At 35.2% G+C, this 15,759-nt stretch overlaps 1 protein-coding gene across 2 annotated transcripts; it reads right to left on the bottom strand.

The window, feature by feature from the left end:
* Nucleotides 1–5,937: 5,937 nt before the first annotated feature.
* Nucleotides 5,938–11,773, bottom strand: LOC128205942 (cell death abnormality protein 1-like). 2 transcript variants are annotated; one of them, XM_052908009.1, is made up of 6 exons: nucleotides 10,999–11,015; nucleotides 10,482–10,558; nucleotides 8,147–9,947; nucleotides 7,889–8,003; nucleotides 7,649–7,722; nucleotides 5,938–7,411 (listed from the first exon to the last, which is right to left on the bottom strand). In XM_052908009.1, exons 2-3 carry the CDS (start codon nucleotides 10,528–10,530, stop codon nucleotides 8,341–8,343), a joined length of 1,656 nt encoding a protein of 551 aa, XP_052763969.1. In that variant the 5' UTR covers nucleotides 10,531–10,558; nucleotides 10,999–11,015; the 3' UTR covers nucleotides 5,938–7,411; nucleotides 7,649–7,722; nucleotides 7,889–8,003; nucleotides 8,147–8,340. The 2 variants fall into 2 exon arrangements, with proteins under 2 accessions (XP_052763969.1, XP_052763968.1); XM_052908008.1 differs by having other exon boundaries at nucleotides 10,482–11,773.
* Nucleotides 11,774–15,759: the final 3,986 nt, after the last annotated feature.

Below are 15,759 nucleotides of genomic sequence, written 5' to 3'. Positions count from 1 at the left end.
ATAAACGAATGAATGAATGAATGAATGACTAAATGAATGAATGAATGAACGAACGAACGAACGAACGAACGAACGAACGAACGAACGAACGAACGAACGAACGAATGAACGAATGAATTAATTAATTCTATTATATTTCGTTGAAATATATTTTCAGAAATTACCCCGGTTCGGGCCTCACAGCCGTAAGCTCATTCAATTCAAGGTTATCTATTTATAATATAACTACTGGAAGTTTAAAAATGAACATACATGATGTAGATAATGTTTCAAGAAGGAATGCCTGCAGCTTTTTAAGTCTTCTGCAAAAATAAGACTTGCCAAAAACAGGTGAAGTGTCATTTTAATCATATATGGTGGTATTCATGTAATATTAATTGATAAATTTTCGTTTAAAACGATTTCTTGAATGATCAAATAATATAAAAACGTTTGAAGATATAGTTTAGAATGAAATATATAAAACACATCGCAAGAACAGCGAATTTATGGGGTGGGTGGGCGAATAATTGGTACAGTAGGGTGCTTATTTGGCGAAATTTTAGGGACACTTTGCAAGTGGGAATATTCGGAATCCCTTGCTGTTGTTAAAAACGAATTACACAGGTTTTTGAAGGAAGACCCTTATTGCAATAGCTATCTTGTGTCCAAAGGAAGATAGGAAAATCGTCCGTTTCCGGCCGAAAAGGGGTCTCTAACCGATTTTATTTTCCACCGAAAGGCAAAGGCGATATAGAAGTGTTAAGCAAGTGTGTCTTTGTTTCAACGCGCGTCCGAAGCATTTTAAAACAGCTATTCATGTATTTACTAAGAACATCATATCCAGATCATATTAAGGAGAAGTGAAATGCACAAAAATCATAACTCTTGATGCACAGCAACTGTGAAGTCTGGCACCGACGTGTTTCTAGTTATTGCACTTCAAGGAGACACTTTACTTCATTCGGACGGCGGAAGGCAGACTTCAACTAATCTATGAGTGATGCATGTTGATGATTTTTCAATATATTTATCTTAAATGCATATAATGTTCAAGATTTTAAACGAATTGCTGGATTTTAAAACAAGGAACTGCTTCCCTACGAATTGAGATTATAAGTGTATTCCATGGCCGAGAGTGTAAGATAGGTTCATTCCGACCCGAGCGTAGGTTTTTTGCGGAAACGAGGTTTACCGAGGGTCGGGATGAACCTATCTTACACGAGCGGCTATGGTATTTGCTTTTTCTCCCACCTCAGTTAAACAAATTAAGTAAAAATGCTTAGTAAAAATAATTGCGTATGGATATGCGATAATTCGTGGTTGTCATGGATATGCGCGCAGTGATTCAGATTATGTTAAAAGTCAAATCGGTCTTTTAATAGTTCTAAGGAGAGTGAAGCATTATTTCTTCAAAGGTGCGTGTTTTATGGTGACATTTAAAGCGAGAAATAGTTAATTAGCGTTCTAAATTTTGCCACAAGACAAGGTTTCCATGATGCTACAAACGACAGAGTTCAACAAGGGAGGTAATTACAATGTGGCGACCATTAAAAATGAGTTCCATACGGGCATTTTATCTTCGCCCGTGAGCGAGATAATAAATAATATCTAGCATGGTTAAATTATTGGATCTACTTATCTGAGATGGGAGAAAAAGAACCGCTACTCTACTACAGGAGATTAAAGAAACAATTCTGACAAGTTTACAAATTGTGCATTAAAGATATTCACTGACATATTTCATTTTGGCAATGATTTTTTTAACTAGTTCAGTTTAAGTTTTATCCTGTAAACAAAACGCTCCAATAACAAGGTGCCGTGTAAATCTTAGTTTATAAGGATAATAGAACACGTGATGTTTCACGATGGTCATGTAACAGCGAACTTCTTTTCTATTCTGAAATGTCAGATGAAAAACAGAAATACTGCTTCAGAGTCTTATCAATAGTTCGCGAATAACCGACCTTATCAGCAACTCACAAAGAAAATAAAGGTTTAAGACACTGGCAAAGAAAATTGGCCAGAAAATCTACATCATGACTGTACAAAAGTAATTTTCTCTTACCCCACCCGCAAATCTCGAAAATGTGCAACATTCAACGATAGTGAATTCCAATTTTTGTGGTGAATGACAAACTCTTACTAACAACAGAAATGAGTTCTCTCTTTGCCAGTGCAGATCTGAACATCTAACACTATATTATTTACTATAAAAAATAATTAAATCCATTGAACATATGGCGATTAATTTGTGATCTTGAAGTTGATCTTGACTGATCCAGGTTGATGCACTTTCAAAAGCTTTTTTATGTTTTGAATTTATATTGACGTATTACAATGTGAATTGTTTGACTATAAACGTATTGAATAAGATTGAAAAGTTTTGTGAACTATTTTGGGTGCGCATTAAAACATTGATACCGAGTGTGCCAACGTCAACAGGGAAAAAACAGTTGTCCCCCTTTTTTAAAGGTACTTGATAATTTTAAGGCAATTTAAAATGTTTTAATAAACAAAGTACCGGAAAAATAGAATATTAGGTGAGTGCCGTGGATGGAGAAAGTTAGTCTGGTTCGTCTGCGGATTTTATCGGTAAATTCCTCCACCTTGCCAGATAAAATTCCTCCATCCACGGCACGAACCTAGTATTCTCTATATGTTTCTGAATTTATAAATAAGAAAAAATACCGTCACTGAACTATGTTAATTTTAAGCAGAGTTTCGTATATCCAAGCCTAAAATAAATCAAATGTTCTAAACTTCTTCTATCACATTCTTAAATACTTATTAATATTCAAACTTTATGATTTAAATAATCATTTTGCTCACATTACACACATTATATTTTGAAGTCTGAACTGTAACACATGTTAGAGCCCTTTATAAATTAAACACTGTCATCAAGAACCAAACTTGAATAGTTCCATAATTATTAAAATATATATTTTAAAAAGTATTGTTATGTTGTTGTTTTTTCATTTTTTTTCAGACCTATGCCTCAACGATACAAGCGTACACGTAACATATTTTGAGTTATTAAACTACATTCTGTATAACTCATCATTCAAAGAATTAAATTGAATTACTTCTTAAAATTGTTAATCATCAAATATACAGTGTATACAATTATACATGTTCATTTTCAAACAAATCTCAGTCTGCTAATGATCATTAATATAGAATTATGAATGTTATATGTTATGAGCGGGTTTATAACAAAGATTGAATCATGTTGATTTTTTATGAATTTACTGCATCGCTCCGAATGAGTTGAAAACTTATGCGGCAATGAGTTCCTTTAGTCTGCTGTTGTTGCTTCTTCGAAATATATCATAGTATTGTCATATACTGGCCATCGTTGTCTTGCCAAACGTTAGCATAGGCTCCAAATATAATACACTCAGATCTTCACAGGTTACCGGTGAACTGTTCTCATCCGTAGGCTCATAATGTATTTGAACAACTACAAAAAAAGCTCAGTAGCCAAAAGTTTAAACATAAACCCCGTTTAATGGTTTCTCAATACCTCGCTGATAGTACAATTTTGTCCTAGGTATTAACAAGAAAATATGTTGCCTGTGATAATTCCTACAACTTTCAAAGATCTCAACATAATAATGAGCACGGATATAAAATATCCCCAACCGGATCTATCTGATGTCAGAATAACGTATGTATTGCCATAACAGATTACCCGTTTGATGACAATGTGAGATTCTTTAAAAGGAACACCAATGTAATAAAATATGTAATGTTTATTTTGACTATGGTTTGTGTTAATGAATGGGGACTTTGCTGATATATATATATATATATATATATATATATATATATATATATATATATATATATATATATATATATATATATATATATATATATATATATATATATATATTCCAAATAAACGTTTAGAGTTAGCTTATACATTCTTATCATTATTATGAGAATATTTATATAGTGCATAATGAGAAACAAAGCACATATAATGCGTTACCCGTATTCGTAGAATTGATTTCAACTGGTCGTTGTCCACCATGTACAGCATGGTTGTGCTTTTCTACTTTTTCCCTATTAGAACATTTCTTCGCGAATTTTCGTCTTTTTTGTATTATATTAATATGTTTACTAATTATTTACAGACACGGTATGCTAAAAAGTTTGTGGTATGTCAGTGTTGTGTTTCGAAGATAGTATGTCCCTTTTTGTTGCCTATACGTGTGTGCTTTGTAGATATTGTGACATTTCAGTGTTTCGTTTTGTAGATATTATGCCTCTTGTTTGTGTCTTGTCAGTTTTGGGCTGTGTACATGTTCCATTTGTGTATGGTCTGTCAGTGTTGTATGTTGTAAATGCTGTGTCCCTTGTGTGTGGCCTGTCAGTGTTGTATTTTTTTCGATGTTGTGTCTCTTGTTTGCGGCCTGTCTGTGTTGTGTTTGTAGATATTCCTTCTCTTGTTTATGGCCTGTCAGTGCTGTATTTCGTCGATGTTGGTCTTCTGTTTTGATCATGTCAGTGTTGTATGTTGTATAAAGTCTTTTGTTTGTGACCTTTCAGTGTTGTGTTTTGTAGATCGTCTTCCGCTTGTTTGTGGCCTGTCAGTGTTGTGTTTTGTAGATATTGTGTATCTTGTTTGTGGCCTGTAAGTGTTGTGTCTTGTAGATGTTATGTCTCGTGTTTGTGGCCTGTCAGTGTTGTGTCTTGTAGATGTTATGTCTCGTGATTGTGGTCAGTCAGTGTTGTGTCTTGTAGATCTTATGTCTCTTGTTTGTGGCCTGTCAGTGTTGTGTTTTGTAGATATTGTGTCTCGTGTTTGTGGCCTGTTAGTCTTGTATTTTTGAGAGTTTTTGTCTCTTATTTGTGGCCTGTCGATAAATTAGTTTCCTATTTGGGATATTTGTAGAAGATCTCTATCCTACGAACATATTTACACATTTTGTTCATCGGGCATATTGGTTTAATCGAATATGTATGTACAGAATGATACATTTCGTGAAGAAACTCTTTTTCTTCTATTAGAAAACCCACCGTAGCATACTCATGTTTATGTTGTGCAAGACATAGGATAAATTAAATGAAGTCCTTCATTTTCGATCCAATAAACATAACATGATCAGTAGTTTAATTAGTCTAAATAGCGTATATTACGTTTGTATTTCCCTACATCAGTAATTTAGAAACACAAGTAAAAGTATAAGTTTTAATGGTAAAGATACTTGTTACATTGTTCTGAATAATAATGGCGTACAGACTGTACATGTTTAAACATATCTTTCTAATTAAATTACTACTAACTAGAACGTAAGTTTGGTCAGTGGTCACCAAGCCGAACAAATGGGTTTTCGCCGGGTACTCCGGTTTCCCCCACTCTCGCGCAACATCGTGCAAACGGGAGTGACTATCATAGCTTTCTACACAATCGTTAAAAAATGTATAATGTTTAAACTAACTAGGACGTATGCTAACTATATAGATCTACAATGTTCGGTTTGAAAAAAGATAAATCTCGGAAAAATTCTCCAAAAGTACTCATTGTTTTGAATATTTATATTAATAGCACAATATAATAGTCATCATCATTTCCTGCATGCTGGCTTCTTTGCCTATCTTTGTAGCTGTGCATTGGGTCATTTCAGTTTCACACAAAAATGAAGCACACCTACTAGATTCAAATGGAAATATATGAATATATATAGTAGCTTACTATATAATTGATCGTTATGCTTAATTACCTGCTGTGTCTTTAAAGCTGCACTCTCACAGATTGAACGTTTTGACAACTTTTTTCTTTTTCTTTTGGAACGAGTCAATATTTGCGAAAATCCATATAAACTAGTGTTATTAGACTGCTGACAAAATTTAGATCGCAGAATTTCATATTTAAGTTAAAAAAAATCATGTTTTATGCATTTTCCTTAAACCGTTAGTAACCCGTAAAACATTAATTGTCGAACAGAAATATGCAAATCTGCGCTCTGATCTTTTGTCAGCAATATGTTATCAATGGTCTGCAGATATTTACGAAAAAACTTCCTCTTTCCAAGACAAAAAATAAAAAAAGTTGTCAAAACTGGCATTTTTTATTTTTTGAATCTCAATTTCATCGACATAGAATATATAAAAAGACATATTAAAGGGAAAATGAATTAGTGAAAGATATGCTTTTATTTCCGGGATGGAGATTATCAAAAAATGTCGTTGACTGAAATAAATATTTCGAAACTTGGGTTGATACAAATGATTACTCACACGATAAATATACATCATAAGTTGTGAATATAAGCGAAGTATATAAAACACCCGCTTAGCAGAGCAAATACGTTAAGAAATTATTGGAAACAATTATCTGAAAATATATTAAATAAATTTAAATATTTAAAAAGCAATCAAAATAAGAACAGGTTGTTTATACGCAAGGGGTTAGATAACTGAAGAATTTTACTCATATACACATTCCAAGTTATCATTTTAATTTTGGTAAAACACTTGGACTAAGTTTTCCATGTTTAAACACGTTACATCTGTACTTTAAGTACACATGTACGAACTTTGCCATGCTTGTACAAAATGTATAAAAAGTCAATAAGTACATATTGAGTTGCTACACATTATCTACATATCGTTGGTAAAATATATATTATAATATGATGACAGTGATAAAGACAATATGACAAAGATAAAATCAAAACAGGGAAAATATCATCATCTTGGGCTTAGTTTTCGAAACATCTTAAATATAACGCTAATCAGGTAAATAATTAAGTGTAAACATATATTTTGACCCAAATTTACAAAACACAAAATTAAGCTTGCAAGACTGATTTGTTTGATAATTTCAATGACCAAGTACAAATATATCGAACTTCTTTTTAAGGAGACCATCACGAGGTCACCATCAGAAAAAGTGAATTACTTAATCGAATTATGTGCCAGAATAGCCGCATTACCAGGGTTTGCATACCATTAATCGATACATTAGCCCCAATTGCTAATCAATAACTCAATTAATCTTTGTAATATATAGCACCAGATGTAAATATGCAATTGACAAATGGGTGTTTCATACTAAAATTATTCTGGAGCGGTAATAAGTAAATAAAAATACAAGGCGAGTGAATCTCTTTTAAACATGTTTTAGAAGCATTTCACTATTGTAAGGCCTTAGAATAAATTGCTTGACCTATCAGCTGACCTCACTGATACCTCTTTCAAGTTTCGTTATCAACATATTTGTTCAGGACTTTTCAGTTGTGTGAATGTGCTTTAGTTTAACTTTCGTTGTGATATTCATTATCATAGTCCCTCCGTTCGTTGACTTGTTGTTGGTTATCAACTGGATTTGGAGAGGCTTGTAGCATTTCATATTGTTGTCTATCTTGTGATGCAACGCTCTGTGTTTTGTCTAATTCCTCGTACAAACTGTTGAAGTCTATAGAAAAGAAAAGTTTTGAAACTGTCAGTCAATAATGTTAAGACTGAATACAAATATATAATTATCCTGATAAAGTATTTGTTTAAGCAAGTGTGATTCGAAAAGTTAACTTCTATAATGTTCTATTTCATATAAACTTTTAGAATAATCTTATTTACATCTTATTATTATTTATGAAATATCATGCATTATTATGGTGCATTAGTAATAACAAGTTACGTTATATTGCATTACCTGTATTGGTAGCACTGATTTCAACTGATCGTTGTCCAACATCTACTGTATGTGTGTGCTTCTCTACTCTCTGTCTATTAGAGTATTGTTTGGCTTATAAATTTCATATAATTTCGACTTTTCGTTAATAAATTTATAAGTTATTTACTGACACGATATACTTCCATTGATAATAAATGTCTTCGTACTTTAATCATTAATGAAGAACTAATTAAAGATAAAGTTTCTAAATAAAATTACCTTCGTTTTAGAATGAACACGAAAATCAAAGCAGCTGCCAGTCCGACAACGATTCCAATTACCCCCACTACCGCAGTTAGTTCCACACTGACCCCAGATGTAGTAGACTTTGTAGCTAGATAAGTTACATACACAATGAAAGAATGGGTATTTTATATGTTATTGATATAGTCATACAATTGTCATATTAATTTGTTGAAAATGTGGAATAATCTCTTACATACTTGATACTTTATAACAATAATAAACGTCACATACCTGTTTCACATCTGGCCCCAGTATAGCCACCTGAACAACCGATCCTATATTCGCCCAACATGCTGCAGTCTGAGTTCATACAACCACGGCTGCATGATGCATTGCAGTATGGACCATATACAAACGTTTGAAGACAATCAATACAGTCACCTGCCATTCTGTCACACGCCTTACAAAATATGTTACAACTTTTTTCACACTGACTCCCCCCAGTGACCGTCAATGCATCCTGCGAGACACCGCCCGTCGGTTGAATTACATGAACTACCGATACATGTAGGGCTACATGCGATACAATGTCCGTCGAAATCATGGTAAAATCCCCGGCTGCATTTTGTGCAAACTCCGTTAACTTGAGTGCAATTCTGGCACATATGGTCAAGATCTGAGCACTTCTTGGAACAATCATTACCATACATACCATTTTCACACCCATTTAGACATTGGTGTTGTGAAGAACAAATTGCGTCTTTACAGAAGGTTGAACACGGGCAGCAACTTTCTAGGCCCTCATGAACATAGTATGTACTGTTTATACAAAAATTGCAGTTATTTCCTTTACAGTACTTTGTATGACATTTGCATTGGTATTCCAGATTTGAGTACATATTAACACATGAAGTGCATGAATCACTGCCTTCTTCACATGCGCAGTTCTTAGGGCATATGCATGTTGATCCAGAATATTCATTAAAGCATGGTTCACAATATGATTCATCATACTGTTGACATGTTGCACAGGTCAAGTTACAAGTTTCTGTAAAATCGATACCCGAATAACCATCAACACAGCCGATAATGCAAGCGCCGTCGAGTCGTGAGCACATCCCATCAATACACTTATCTGAACAGTGTAAGTCACATGCCAGTCCATATGCTTCCTGTGTGCAAGTATCACATTTATTTCCTGAAAAATTCGGAAGGCAGCTGCAGTATCCTTCGCTTCTGTCACAGAAAGTTGTAGAACAACTGACACTACATACGTGTTGGCAATTGTTTTCATATTTCCCTGCTGTACAAGTTTCACAGTTGTTACCGTTTAAATTGACCCTGCAGGTACATGTACCATCTATTGTGCAAAGTCCAGCGCTGCAGCCATCAGAACATTTCATCTTGCATCTCTCCCCGTAAAAACCAGATACGCATTTATAGCATGTTCCGTTTTCCATACATGTTCCACTCATACACCCGCTAGGACATGGAATATCACACTGTACTCCATAATATCCAGAAATGCATTCTGAACAAAGAGAATCAGCAAATCTTTGGAGACATTTACAACCTCCATCGTCATTGCATACGCCATTCAAACAACCTCTGGAACAAGGTGTTTGACAGAAGGTGCTCTTGTCATTAAATCCCTTTTTACATGAAGTACAATCAGAACCAGTCGTACATATGCAATTCTTATGATCGCAAACGTTAGAGCAATCTGTGCCGAAGCTTCCTGGTATGCATATGTCACATTTACTTCCTTCAAAATTGGCTTTACATCGACAGGTTCCATTATCGTTACAGGTTCCCTCATCATATCCGACTGAACAGGTCACATAACAGAAATTGTCTGTATCATAAAATATATCTTGACAACTGTAACATCGGCGGCCGATGATTTGTTCACACGTATTACAGTTACCTGGACATGGGTTGTGACATCTCGAGCCATAGATTCCGTCAACACAGCCATCAAAACAAACGTTATCTCCATAAACTGATGCATATCCACATCGTCCCTCTCCTCCTTGACAACAAACACAGTCCAAACTGCAGTCCACTTCCACTCCGTCTATTAACACAGTCACTAAAACACAAACACATATAATGAATGCCTAGCGACACGAAGTCATTTCTTTAATATGCGTCATATAAACAAATAATAAAACAAAACGAAATAAAATAAATTATTTTCATGTTTAGGTGCTTCATGTTAATTGCCTAAATGAACTAGATCGTACAATGATCAGCTGATTCTGAACGTATTGAGGCGAAAATGATCATGTGGTTTTTTCCTAAGTAACACATTGCAAATGCCAGTTTACTCTATGCATTTTATATATTTATAATTTATATATGTATTATATTCTGTATAACGCTGACGTATTGATGACGAGAACCTCAAGTGAATCAGAAAACTAACATAAGGTAGAATTTTACCCGGCAATGCTTGAGAAAACTCTTTATGCTAAACTCCTGATTGTTACGATTCGCTACTTAGGTTGACAAAACACAAATAGTCTCTGGTTATGTGTTGAATAGAAACCATGGGCTCAAATTCATTAAATATGCTAAGTCAAAATAAAATAGCTACGATCGGTCATCAAAACAACGTGTTTACCTGTCGAACATGATGTTGCCCACAGTAAAACGAGTATCAGGCTTTTCATATTTAATCACCTGCATCGGCAGTACCATCTAAAGAATACTCGGATTAGCTAGAATACAACTAGAGAAACATTTCTATAGTTTTCAAAAATAAATGCTTTTTATTACATAAATCAAACAGAAAATTAACATTGCATATAATTTCCGTCTAATCGTTATACATGTGTTTGGTTGATTTGGGTCTTCCTTCGTTGCTGCCCTGTTTTTAAATGCTTATTTGAATGACCCAGGTAGAATACAAGAATACATGGCATAGAGCACTAGTTACTGAACGGTTAAAATAATATTTGACCATTGGGATCATAAGATGTCTGAATCTTTCCTTTTGTCGAATTAGTTAAAATCATAGTTTTTTAGCGGAAGCCTTCACAAATTATTCGCCCGACTATGTATTTAAGATTAATTCCATTAACGCATACATTTATAATAAATTAAAAAAGAAATATAGAAAAGAGTTTTAAAAATACAACCTGAAACTGGAATATAAATTTAGGCGCTGCTTCGACGGGCTTGATGCTGGTAGGACAGAAACTGGAATATAAACTAAGGCGCTGCATCTACGGGCTTGATGCAGGTATGACAGAAACTGGAATATAAACTAAGGCGCTGCTTCGACGGGGTTGATGCAGGTAGGACATAAACTGGAATATAAACTAAGACGCTGCCTCTTCGGGCTTGATGCAGGTTTGACAGAAGCTGGAATACAAACTTAGGCGCTGCCTCTATGGGTTTGATGCAGATATGACAGTAACTGGAATATAAACTAAGGCGCTGTCTCTACGGGTTTGATGCAGATAGGTAGAAACTGTAATATAAACTAAGGCGCTGCTCTTCGGGCTTGATGCAGTAAGGCCAGTAACTATTATATAAACTAAAGCTTTGCTTTATTATCTTGTAATATTTACACCCAAACTTGATTATCTGAACGATAAAAAATGAGTTCATTTTGCATGAACCGGTCGACCTTTCGTGACCATTGTAGGCGGAGTTTTGCAAGAAAGCAACGCTCTGATTGGGCGCTGTTGAATCACCGTGCGTAGTGGTCTTACTACAATCTACTTTATTGCTTAATATAGCAGGGCACATGTTCTGTTGAATTCAGGCTTGTTTACATGTTTATATTGGTGTTTAAGAATTATTTAAATGAAAGACATTTTGTCTAGAAATATCATTTGAAAAATGCTTGATTTTGCATTTGATAACAAAAGAACACGCATTGAGAAAATAATAAAAAAACATATTAAAATTGACGCGGTTTTTACTACGGTTCGTCTGCAACAGCTGTCAAAGCAAAATGGCTGATGATTCTGAGTTCGGCGTTATCTGTGTAGGACAAATGTATAATCAATTATCAGAATTAGACAATGAATATCTTTCTACGACAAAAAATTAAGAATTATGTTGTTATAGTTACCTTGAACTGGAAGATATCCATTTAATCAGCATGACCACATTTTTTATGCCCACTTACATGGGTCATGCATATGTCAAACAGGAAAAATGTCTCGAAAGTTATCTTTATTAAAATGAACATATTACAACAAAACTCATTATTACCTCCACATATTTTACAGAAACTACCAAATGATGAAAAGAAAAATCGTTGACTTTTGATTTTTTTTCTGCAAATTACTTATGGACTATTTATTATGCGTAGGATAAAAAAAAAACATCAAGGGCGTCAAGTGCTCTTACCATTTATATTCGATCTACACGTTTAGTTCCCCTATGTTGTAATCAAAGACTTGTTCGCAAACACTATTAGAGCGAAAAAAAAATGTAAATATAAGTATTGATTATTATTTTGTGTGCGTTCATGCAGTATGAACGCTCGGCCACGATTTTGCATACTTTCCAAGAATCACTAGCGCGATTCATGAATATGCAAAATCGCAGCCGAGCGTTCATACTGCATGAACGCACAAACAATAAGAATCAATCCTTAAATAGACGTTTTATCGTTAAGAATTGGCATACTGTGATATTGCAGAGTTGTTAAAAACGAAATCGATATTTTGATAATAAAACATATCATCAACTGGACAGAACATGATTTTGTTTGACAAACCGGCTGTTATATCTCCAATTTAAAAATCTTTGACAATACATCCAATGCTGTTCCGTACCTTCTGTCAAACAAGTTGAAGTTAATATTTGACATTTGGAGTAAACATACGTGGACAAAGGTGATAGGCGTTTATTCATGAACAACATGTTAATAGTACACTGAAAATTGATGTAAAGGTTCTGTTGCGCGTTTGTGTTCCAAATATAGTGTGCGCATGATATTTTCACATGTCTGATTAGGGACCAATCTTAGGTAATACGAAAGCCAGATTTATAATCAATTGAAAGCATTTTTGGATATTTTTTTTTAAATTTAATTTCCTTAAACGTTCTCCAAATGTTTGAATAAGGATATATTTCAGTACATATTTAAAACAACTTTCCTGCTCATTTTGTAAAGATTATTAATTTTTTAACCTTACACTTGCTAGCTTTATGCGTTTTTAATTTACACAAATTGTTTAACAAATGAATTAAATCGTTCAAAGCTTCATTTTCCCAACATATATAGATGTACGGCCCTTGCAAGTTCATCTAAACAAAACGGAAATACATTTTGTAAATACAAAATGTATCATGTAAACGAAGATACATGATGTAAACAGAAATACATTATTTAAACGTTATTTTGGATTGTCCCTTGACAACAACTAAAACAAAATCATTTTGTTCACTTACGTTCTCTAAATCTGAAAACGACACTGTCCACCAGCAATTGTAATCCATCAATTCAAAACAGGAAGATAAAATCTTACAAACCCTAAACATTCAAATATTAAACCACAATGGGATAATATGCAGTGAAATTAAAAAAATAAATATTGTCACTGAAACATGATACTTCCAATACGTGATGTTTTACTACGTTTGAGTATATAACTGAATACAATAATTAAAACTAAATCTTCATGGCAGGAGTAAATATAGTAGAATTATATTTTATTGATGACGATAATTTTAATGTTTGTCTTAAATGCATTTTATCACTTTTAAAGGGTTATATTTGAAAACTTGAAATGTATGTTAACGGGAACAGATCTGCATGTACTAACAGCAATGATTTATCGTAATAAAAAAATAAAGGAAGATAATCTGCTTTGGTATGCCAATTGATCTTTTTATAATACGAATACGAATAAAGGCATAACTCAATAAATAAGATTACACATTTTTTTCTAATACAAACTAGCAGACAAATGTTATTGTGAAATAAGAAACTTGTTTAAATTATTGTCAAAAAAATAAATTCGTGAGAGGTAAATCAACTTATCATTGTATCATATGAACAATCTGAAAACATATGTGAATGATATATTATACATCATACCCGAGGGTGCTCAAGTGAAACGATAGATTACCCGACGGTTGTGTAGTGAAATGATAGAGGTACCCGACCGTGATGTAGCGAATTGATAGGGTTACCCGACGGTGATGTAGTAAAATGATAGGGGTATCCGACGGTGGTGTAGTGAAATGAAAGGGGTACCCGACGGTGATGTATTGAAATGATAGGGGTAACCGACGGTGATGTAGCGAAATGATAGGGGTACCCGACGGTGGTGTAGTGAACTAATAGGGGTACCTGAGGGTGCTGTAGTGAAATAATAGGGGTACCCGACGATGATGTAGTGAAATTATAGGGTACCTGAGGGTGCTGTAGTGAAATGATATTGGTGCCCAAGGGTGCTGTTGTGAAACAATAGGGTACCAGAGGATGCTGTAGTGAAATGATAGGGGTACCCGACGATGATGTAGCGAAACGATAGGGGTACTGGACAGTGATGTAGTGAAATGATAGGGGTACATGACGGTGCTGTAGTGAAATGATAGGGGTACCGGACGGTGCTGTAGTGAAATGATAGGGGTACCGGACGGTGATGTAGTGAAATGATATGGGTACCGGACGGTGATGTAGCGAAATGATAGGATTATCGGACGGTATGTAGCGAAATGATAGGAGTACCGGACGGTGGTGTAGTGAAATGATATGGGTACCGGACGGTGATGTAGTGAAATGATAGGAGTACCGGACGGTGGTGTAGTGAAATGATATGGGTACCGGACGGTGATGTAGCGAAATGATAGGATTATCGGACGGTGATGTAGCGAAATGATAGGAGTACCAGACGGTGGTGTAGTGAAATGATATGGGTACCGGACGGTGGTGTAGTGAAATGATAGGAGTACCGGACGGTGGTGTAGTGAAATGATATGGGTACCGGACGGTGATGTAGTGAAATAATAAGGGAACCGAACGGTGATGTAATGAACTAATAGGGGTACCCGACAGATATGTAGTAAAATGATATGCGTACCGAACGGTGATGTAGTGAACTAATAGAGGTACCCGACAGTGATGTAGTGAAATGATATGGGTACCCGACAGTGCTTTAATGAAATGATAGTGGTACCCGGCAGTGCTGTAGTAAAATAATAGGGGTACCCGACAGTGATGTAGTGAAATGATAGGGATACACAACAGTGCTGTAGTGAAATGATATGGGTACCCGACAGTGTTGTACTGAAATTATAGGGCTACCCGACAGTGCTGTAGTGAAATGATAGGGGTACCCGACAGTGCTGCAGGGAAATGATATGGGTACCCGACCGTGATGTAGCGAAATGATAGGGGTACCCGACAGTGTTGTAGTGAAATGGTATGGGTACCCGACTGTGTTGTAGTGAAATGATAGGGGTACACGAAAGAGCTATAGTGAAATGATATGGGTAACTGACAGTGCTGTAGTGAAATAATATGGGTACACGACGGTGGTGTAGTGAAATGATATGGGTACCCGACAGTGCTGTAGCGAAATAATATGGGTACCCGACAGTGCTGTAGTGAAATAATATGGGTACCCGACAGTGCTGTAGTGAAATGATAGGGGTACCGGACGGTGGTGTAGTGAAATGATATGGGTACACGACGGTGGTGTAGTGAAATAATAGGGGTACCGACAGTGCTGTAGTGAAATCATATGGGTAACCGACAGTGCTGTAGTGAAATAATATGGGTACACGACGGTGGTGTAGTGAAATAATATGGGTACCCGACAGTGCTGTAGTGAAATAATATGGGTACCCGACGGTGGTGTAGTGAAATGATAGGGGTACCGGACGGTGCTGTAGTGAAATGATATGGGTACCGGACGGTGATGTAGTGA

The sequence above is a fragment of the Mya arenaria genome, chromosome 10, assembly GCF_026914265.1.
Source record: "Mya arenaria isolate MELC-2E11 chromosome 10, ASM2691426v1".
Classification (NCBI taxonomy): Eukaryota; Metazoa; Mollusca; class Bivalvia; order Myida; family Myidae; genus Mya; species Mya arenaria.
The sequence above is the reverse complement of the archived record's forward strand: the minus strand, read 5'-3'. Positions and strand labels throughout refer to the sequence as shown.

Coding starts and splice junctions, on each gene's coding strand:
- LOC128205942 (XM_052908008.1), bottom strand. CDS start 10,530: ATGAAAAGCCTGATACTCGTTTTACTGTGGGCAACATCATGTTCGACA. Junction 9,948..10,481: donor GGCAACATCATGTTCGACAG/GTAAACACGTTG, acceptor TTTGTGTTTTAG/TGACTGTGTTAATAGACGGA.